At 33.3% G+C, this 9,323-nt stretch overlaps 2 protein-coding genes across 2 annotated transcripts in view; one reads left to right on the top strand and one right to left on the bottom strand.

The window, feature by feature from the left end:
- Nucleotides 1-9,323, top strand: part of LOC111503957 (uncharacterized) — a 130,560-nt gene that overhangs the window by 59,241 nt on the left and 61,996 nt on the right. The gene's annotated exons all lie outside the window — the stretch shown is intronic.
- The window catches only part of LOC111503963 (alpha-tocopherol transfer protein-like), a 29,049-nt gene continuing 20,507 nt past the window's right edge, over nt 782-9,323 (bottom strand). Inside the window, exons 3-6 of the mRNA XM_074182982.1 lie at nt 8,571-8,665; nt 7,684-7,834; nt 2,146-2,339; nt 782-1,351 (exon numbers count right to left, since the gene is read on the bottom strand). Coding sequence (XP_074039083.1) covers nt 1,016-1,351; nt 2,146-2,339; nt 7,684-7,834; nt 8,571-8,665 — 776 coding nt within the window. The 3' untranslated portion in view covers nt 782-1,015. The remainder of the gene's footprint in view (nt 1,352-2,145; nt 2,340-7,683; nt 7,835-8,570; nt 8,666-9,323) is intronic.

Raw genomic sequence — 9,323 nt, 5'->3', positions numbered from 1 at the left:
AAACACGTGCTGAGGTGTTGAAAATAACGATTTGGTGTTGGGAAAAAACTCCAGTAAAACTGTTTTAATCTTCCTCTTTGAAGATGATCACTTGGGGATCGAAACACGTGTCGAGGTGTTGAAAATAACGATTTGGTGTTGGGAAAAAACTCCAGTAAAACTGTTTTAATCTTCCTCTTTGAAGATGATCATTTGGTGATCGAAACACGTGCTGAGGTGTTGAAAATAACGATTTGGTGTTGGGAAAAATCTCCAGTAAAACTGTTTTAATCTTCCTCTTTGAAGATGATCACTTGGGGATCGAAACACGTGTCGAGGTGTTGAAAATAACGATTTGGTGTTGGGAAAAAACTCCAGTAATATTCATTACAACAACAAAGGTTCCCAACACTGCATCATAAGTTTTTAAACTATATTTATTTTATCTAAACTTTGAGATCAATCAGCCGTCAATTGTTTAGAAAAATGATCATTGACATTGATACTAGTATTCCTCGTTATTTTTTTAGGCTTATTTAAATTTTTTTTTTACTTTTTAGTTCGATGTTCTTAAAAATCGTGTTTTTTTAGTTTTTATTTTAGTTTTAAAATTACATTTATATAAAAGGGCATTTTTGTATTATAAATTAAGGCTTTCGTGGTCGAACTTAACTTATTCCACTCATCGTACCTAAGACCCAGCCTTTCTTTTGTAAAAACTTGGAACAGTTTATTATAGTAGTTTGTAAGCAGTTTTCGAGCAACCATTGTAGCGAACACTCGCTTTCAAATAAACTTAGAGTACGTTAATTGCTCGTGTATTTACAATTTGGTACTAGTGACCTATAAAGTGATTCCACAATTTTCATGCACAACTGTCGGTTTTGGAATAGAATATAATCATTCATTTTATTCGTAATATCACAAACTCTCGGTGGACTAATCGTGACTCAAACACTATTCCAGATCGCACATTTCGAAAACGAATTTGTCTGTACAACTGTTCCAACTACCAAGGAGTATCTTCAACTGTTATTCAAGAGTCTCCTTCTTTTTTGGCATCTTCCTCCTCTTTCAACAGCCTTATCTGGTTGTAGCCTTCTTTCTCGAACACTTTTATGATCTTCTCGTCCTTGAGCAGCACGTTTTCAAACCAGACAGACAGAGGGTAGTCTTCGTACACGCCCCCGTATCTCTTGGGCAGGCATTTGGGGTCAATGTGGCCGTGGAAGCTCTCCAAATCGTCGCCGTGGAAGTAGATTTTTTCTTTGATCGTTTCGGTGATCAGAGGTTTGAGCATGCTCCAGGCCATGTCAAAGATCCAGGAGGTGTGAAGCACGTGGACTTCTTCTGTTCTTATAGGAAATGAGTACTGAAAAAAAAACGAAGATTTGAAAAATGAATGCTTGGAGATATAGAGGAAGCAGCAAAGAAAAAAAATTATAAATCAACAATTATAGTTCAATACCACCTCCATGAGCCACATAAACAACAGTTGTTTTGTTATTTATTTATATAGAGGAAGATAGGTTAGGTGCACAAAATGTCAAATGTCACAGAATGTCTTGGAAGTCGGAACATAAGTAAACAGCACGCCTCTGAAATATGTCATCTTTGTTTGTCTCATACAGGTATCAGATTCATTGTCCTTTATTAGCTATAACCGAGGAGCAAGTCTACATGCAGTCCATCTAGCCCTTCTCCTGAGAAATGTGGAGAGGAAATAGATCTAGAAGGATCTCCGTGGATGCTGATGGTGTGGTACTGATGGCACCAGTGATGGCTACCAGGAAATTGCTTCATAAGTGATGATTGTCAGACCAATCCAATGGATTTGTTTGGAACTTAAACTCCAAGTTTCACTACAAATCCTTCGACATGTCCATAGGGACAGTCTGGATTTGTGTAAAATCGTTTAAGAGTGAGCGTTCCAGGTGTGTTTTTTATTAAGCTCAATGCCAAGATATTTCACCTCCGTTCCAAATGGAATGACCTCATCAATTGAGGGAAGCAGGGGTGGCCTAACTAGTGGTCAATATTCGTTCTTTTGTATACTTTTTGACAAATCGTCAAAATTTTGACATTTCATTTTTGGTCTCAACTTTTAATCAAACACAATGTTTCATTTGAAAAACCAATGTTCGTTCACCTTCAAGAAATACTCACTACTGCTAAGTTGAGGATATGTTTTGCTAGGGTGGGGGTCATATACCAAGCCATATCCAAGGAAAGCCCACTGAGGTCAACAATGAAAACTCCTCCCTTGATTTGGGTTTGAGGCTCCAACAAAGCAAGTTCTATCATTCCAATCGCCAACTGCAAGATTTCTTTCACCGTGAACTCGGAAGGATTCCAACTGCCTGGACAGAACGACAATATAATTAATGTATTTTCAATAATTATCGGTTTGGAATACTCAACGGACAGAAGTCTAGAGAATTATAACAATTCAGTGCTGCTGCCTACTTATGAGGAAATGAAATGAGTGTTCTCAGAAATGAAAATGCATTAAGGACGTTTTAATAAAGTAATGATGTATATTGTTTTGAATTTAAAGTTATTTTTGGAAAAATTCAATCTTCAAAAATGCATCGATTTGTGAAAAAGTTATCAAGTCAGTCTTTGGAAGAAAACATGTCTAAACATGGTGGAGTTGTGTTATATCAGCTTTCTTCAATCCTAATCAAAGAACTGGAATACATTCTGTGAATTCCCACCAAGGTTTATTAAATCAAAAGCACATATCAAAGCATATTTCATAGTTTTCAAATATGAAATTGATTTGTGAAATAAATTCTAATGAAAAACAATGCTTAAGCAAAATATCCACCGTCTGGTTTGAATTCGATTCAATTTACCATCCTAGATTTTTTTCACTTCTGTCCATGATGCGTTTAGAAATAGTAAGTAGAGTGAAAAATGTGTCAATATGTTTGGTATCTCTATTTAACCAATATTTACAATCAGTAACAATCAAATTCGTAATAATAATAATAATGCTAATTTTTATTAATCTCAAGAAACACAATATAGTTTCTAAAAAAATGCTTGTAGATAAATTAGAGTTACAAAAAAATACAAGTTAACAAGCTAAAATTCAAATCGTATAAAAATTGACTAAAATGTAAAGCCATGAGCTTCACAAATTATAAATCACATATCTAACATATTATATTTATTCAAACTTGAGTAAAAATTCGGGAGGTGACCACAAAAGTGTCTCTTTCTTCTTGAATAACTGCGAAAAATTGATCAATTCCATATAAAGGATGTTTGGTTAATATTTTCTTCAATAAGGTTTTGAATCTTCTGAATGGCGACTTGCGAAATTCGACAGATAAGGCATTGTATAGCTTAATTCCTATATTATCTGTTCTTTTCAATCTATTAGCTGTAGGAACAAGGTTCGACTTATTTCTTGTATCATATTGGTGTATATCCTTGTGAGCAATTTCATTCAATAAGTTTTGTTGAACAAGAAGTAGATTTTCATAGACAATAACTGAATATAGGGTCATTATTTTGAGTTTTACAAATATTAGTCGACACTTTTCATCATAATTGGCAGAGATTATGCTTCTTACTGCAGATTTTTGAATGACAAATATTCTATTAAGATGTACCTTTGATGCATCATTCCAATTGATTATACGATACCTAAGGACTGAATGAAAAAGTGAATAATATGTTGCAAGTGCCGCACTTTGATTTACTATTTTTTTAATTCTTCTGATAGCAAAAACTGTCTTACTAAGTTTGCTACACATGCTATTTATATGGTATATCCATTTCAGGTTCGAATCTATTTGTACTCCCAAAAATTTGGTAGAATTTTTGCTATCCCGATTTAAACAAATTGTTTCAAAAGTTAGAGTTTTTTGTTCATTGAGAATCAAGTCATTTGGTGTGAACCATGATCGAGCTTTCTCTAATTTGTCAGTATGGATCATATGAGGATCATCTATTTTACCTATTTTTTTTCTCAAGGTTGCATCATCTGCATACAATATAGTTTCTATATCTGATGAGTTCATCACGTGAGGCAGGTCGTTGATATAGATTAGAAACAGAAGTGGCCCCAATATTGACCCTTGTGGCACGCCTCTCAATATTTTTCTTTTTTCACTTTTGGTATTTCCTAGTTCAACAATTTGATATCTTTCGTTAAGGTTTGAATTCATCATGTCCAGGCAGACACCTCTCACTCCGTAGAAATCTAATTTGGCCGTAAGTAGCATATTGAAAAAAAATGAAAAATTTCGCATGTATTTCAACATGAACAAAATGATACAAAAACTACATTAGTCGAGTTTACCCATTCAATAATTTCATTGATGCGAGTATCAAAGCGAAAAACCAAGTTTTTCGCTTTGCTTTCGCTTTCGTGATTCGAATTCTCTGTTTTTATTCACTGCAATTTAATAAAAATATGAATATCGTCACTTTTTTCACGTACGCTTACTTTCGTCCAACGAATGAAGGGACTGTTTATACTGTAAGCAGAATCTTTCTCTTTTCACAACGCCCAGTTGTCTAACGGTAAATTATTATCCACAAATCAAAGTGATTTTTGCTCACACCAACAAGGCGTGTTCCTAAATCTTTATCTTCAATGTTTATAGAAACGGATCTGCTTGAAAGTAGGTACATTCGGTACAACTCACATTTCCGTTATTTTTTGCAAACAGCACTGTAATTATACGTTGCTATGGTGCAAACTCTTATCTTTCCTGATGATATATACCATAAGCGATACGTAGTTCATTTGTTAATGTTGCTAGCATTATAATTGTTATGGGCTCGATTGTTTATCTTCCATCTTCAGTAGGTCAAATATCCATATTTTCTGAAATTGAATTGCAACTGTTTCACAATGTTCTACTTATGTTTAATTAATCTGTGACGGGTGTATATACAATGGAAATGTTGTTCTCTGATTATCGTCCAATTCAGCTTGCATGTTTTCAGGTTAAACTGTTTCCCCTATCAATAAAAAAGTAGAAAAATGAGATAACCTGGCATGCGGTTTGAATTCTACTTCCATATTGTTTTTTCTGAAGAAACCTGCGATTATTTCTGTTCTTTTTCCAAAATATGTAAGCGTTACCCAATTCTTGATTTCTGGTTGTTTGACCTGAGGATATATTAATCTGTGAGTGAATTTCCTGCTTTGTTTCCTGGCTAACTTGTATCAATTTCCCGACAAAGGCAGTGCGAATGCTCTGTGCAACATTGAGTTGTAGGCTGCTAATTCATGACTGTCTGGATGGAAAGAATCGCTTGGGATGGTGATGTCTGTATAGCTAGGTTTTTTGAAAACATTGAACTCGAATTTATTCTGATCGTGTGTAATGGCCAGGTCTGAGAAATTTATCTGTTTCTCTATCTCTGTTTCGAGTGTGAACTAAATGTTGCTATTGAGATTGTTCATTAATGTCATAAATTGGTTCAGCTGTCGTGTGGTACCTCTAAAACAGGCAAGAATATCGTCTACATATCTATACCAAAAATGAATATGTTTTTTACCCAGGTCGGAGTTTAGTGGTCTTCAAGTTGTTCATAAATATGTCTGCTAACAGAGAAAAGTGAGAATGTCCATATAGGACAGAACTGCAGTAACGTTAGTCAAAATTAAAATTGGTAAAAAACATAGATATTTTCATTTCTCTTTACATCGATAAAAACTCATTTCATACATATGCAGATACTAACTGTAAGAAAACATGTATTACTCTCAATCGTGGATAGTTGAATATACGAAAATCATTTTTGAAATGTGTTAAAAATGACTTGGAAACAACCGTGCGAAAATTGAGATATCTCTTCATTTTCTGTTTCGACGATAATTAAAAAACTTCGAGAATCTTCGAGATCTTTTTTTTTTCAAGAGTAGGAAATGTAAACATAGCTGTGATTACCGGAAATTAAGCCGTAAACCACCATATCCTTAAATATTATTTCAAAAGATTGATTTAATGAATAAAATTATTCACTGAAAAAATATTTTTAGTCCATTAATATTTTGAATGAAATTTTAAATCAAAACATCAAGACTGAATTGTTTTTTGAAATCATTACTGCAAATTTTCTCTTAACTTCGAAACAAATTTTACAACTGTCCGCCCTCTTTTTTTACACGCTTTATATTGGCTTCACCTGTATGTATGTATGTAAGACTGCTTGTATGCATGTTTGTTGGTAACTCTCAAGCTAGGGATTTGTATTGACAGAATTATCGGCATTAGTGCTTGATCTATTCGCGGGCAGATGCCGCTGTAAGTAACCTCATTGATATTTCTTGATCTATTCGCGTGACCGATGGCTGTATGTTACTATAATAATAATAAAAATAATAATGATAATCCGCTTCATTCATCAACATAATAATATACAAAAATAATGATGAAAGACGAAGTTCAGCTTGAACTATTTTTCAACTTAACCGAGCAATTATTGCTTGAGCTATTCGCGGGCAGATGGCGCAATATGTAACCTTCTTGTAGGTTGTTCAAAAGAAAATCAAAATAAATAAAAATAAAAAAACTAAAAAACACGCTTTTCAAGAACATCGAACTAAAAAGTTGAAAATATTTTTTTTTAGTAAGCATAAACCAATAAAGATCGAAAAATACTGAATATTTTTAATTTTTTAGTTCGATGTTCTTTATAAGCATGTTTTTTTAGTTTCAGAGGCAGCGAAGCACGAAAACGAACCAAAACAAACACATTTAACCCCACTTTATGTACGCTCAGTGATGCCAACTATCATTCAATGCAAGAAAACCCCACTTTCAGTAAAGGCGACTTTACATTCGATTATGGAACACCTGGGACATTTAAAGCCGACTTTTGAGAAAAGGCGCCTTTTGGTAAAGTGTGCTTTTTACCGATTTTATGGAACCGGGCCTAAATGATTCACAAAGATTACCTCATGGAGATCATTCTTAAAGAAATGAACAAAGAAAATAATAAAAAAAATAAAAAGTGTAGAGATTCCAGTCACGTTAGTTCACGACGTTTCGATTGTTGGTATCTACAATCGAAACGTCGTGAACTAACGTGACTTGGAATCTCTACACTTTTTTTTTTTAATTATTATTTTCTTTGTTCATTCCTTTAATTTTTATTTATTCAATTATTATATTTTTACTTGGAGATCATTCTTGTCACGCCGTACAAAAACCCAAAATCATTGCCACCGAAAAAACTCTCCAGCCAGAATAACCTATTGAAATTGCAGAACGCCTCAACTTAAAATGTCTGTGATCTAAGGGTTCAAGGATGAATCAATTTATTAGACAAAAGTTAACGAATCCTATTTAGGTATACTGCATTTTTGTATAAATTTTTTTCTCTGACCGTCAAAACAATCTTTACATAATCGAAGTAGATTCTTATGTTTTTTCAAGTCAATTTCATTAACATATTTAACAAGATGAACACATTAAACAGATGATTAATTAACTCGGCGTGAAACAAAAATACGATGTTGAATTTGTGGGAATGGTATGGACAGTATAAATATGTTGTAAAATCGACTACGATGGAAAATTTCACTCTGTTTCTGCGATACTTCATTTATTCATAAGTTCCGTTACCGTATTTCACTGTGAAGAAGATATAACTGAAAGATACTAAAGAAATCTTGCGACATCTGTCAACATAATTTATTTGGCTTCGGTCACTAAAATTTTCACCACTTACCAATTTTCAGTATTAACATTCTTCGTCCTTTTTGGTCGTAGTAAGGCGGAGAACTAATGGTGAGGGTTCTTGCGAGTTCCCTGATGTGATGAATATCATCGATCACGAAATACTCTGGAGCAGACTCTTTGAATTCGTAGTAATTGACGATCTAGAAATAAATTCGAGGGTTACAAAACATACACATTTTTCACGAGGAGGTGATGTGAATTGGCCCCCGAACACGTGCGATTTGACGCCGTTAGAATTTTTCGTATGTGTTTTTTTGAATCGCAGGTGCATGCAGTGCGGATGAAAATTAAAAAATATTAACAAGAAATGAAAACTAAAAAAAATAAAAGATCCCAAGCCAAGTTACTTCACGACGTTTCGATTGTTAGTATCCTCAAACGTCTTCGGGTATGAATCTCGTGTTAATATTTCAATTTATTGATTTTTTTTGTTGTTGCTTGTATTTTATTTCATTGTAATTTCAGTTTTTTTTTATTAATCTAATTATTATTTTTCAGCTAATCTTATGAATCATTGTTTGGAACTTTTGGTGCAGTAATTAATATTACTGGAGTTTTTTTCCAACACCAAATCGTTATTTTTAACACCTGTTAATCTTCCTCTTGAAGATGATCACTTGGTGATCGAAACACGTGTCAACGTGTTAAAAATAACGGTTTGATGTTGGGAAAAACTCCAGTTATACTCATTTTAGACAATGGAAAGCCAACTCCATATTTTATTTGAATATTTTGGGTTAAATCTGTCAAATAGTGTCGTTTTTTGAAACAAAAACTGAAGTATTTCAGAACTATACTCAAAAATTGTTGAAGGAAAGTATTTTTTGGACTCTCAATATATATATTGAAAAAATATTAAGTTAATAAATTACTTACCAGCCTATGAGCTCGTGCTAGAACGAAGTGTCGAGCCCTTAAAAAACGAATCAGAAATTCGTCGTCTGTCCTGTGCGGGACGCATTCGCCTCTTTCTACAAAAAAAAAGGGTCAATTGAAGAACAGAATATAAGAAATTCCTACAGAAAATTTGAACTAAACATGACATGAAGAAAATAATACAATGGGGAATGTTCCTCCTGACGAAAATCAAGTAGTTTTCATAAAAGAGCTCTAAAACAACGCATTTTAAACTTATCATTTCAACATTTTTCTTTAAAAAATTATTTAAATACTTAAAAAGGAGGAATGAAATAATGCATTCAACATTTAAAGGGATTCGTTTCTATTTCACCATTTGGCAACATCGGTTATAGTTAATAAAGGACAATGAATCTATTACCTGTATGAGACAAACAAAGATGTCATATTTCAGAGGCGTGTTGTTCTGTTTACTTATGTTCAGAGTTCCGAGACATTCTGTGACATATGACATTTTGTGCACCTAATCTATCTTCCTCTATATAAATAAATAACAAAACAACTGTTGTTTATGTGGCTTGTGGAGGTGGTATTGAACTATAATTTATATTTTGCCTCAATTGTTGATTTATAAAGATACTTTTGCTTTTTTAAAGTAGAATATCGAGGTACGTATAAATTATTTCAACTTGATATAGGCGCTGTTGCCAATATGTGAATTAGAAACGAATCCCTTTAAAAATTAAAACCCAACATTTGAAACATCAATTT

The sequence above is a fragment of the Leptinotarsa decemlineata genome, unplaced genomic scaffold, assembly GCF_025532065.1.
Source record: "Leptinotarsa decemlineata unplaced genomic scaffold, Ldec_3_MD MMD2_P_RNA_scaffold_1, whole genome shotgun sequence".
Classification (NCBI taxonomy): domain Eukaryota; kingdom Metazoa; phylum Arthropoda; class Insecta; order Coleoptera; family Chrysomelidae; genus Leptinotarsa; species Leptinotarsa decemlineata.
Note: the sequence above shows the minus strand (reverse complement) of the source record. Positions and strands in the feature narration are given on the sequence as shown.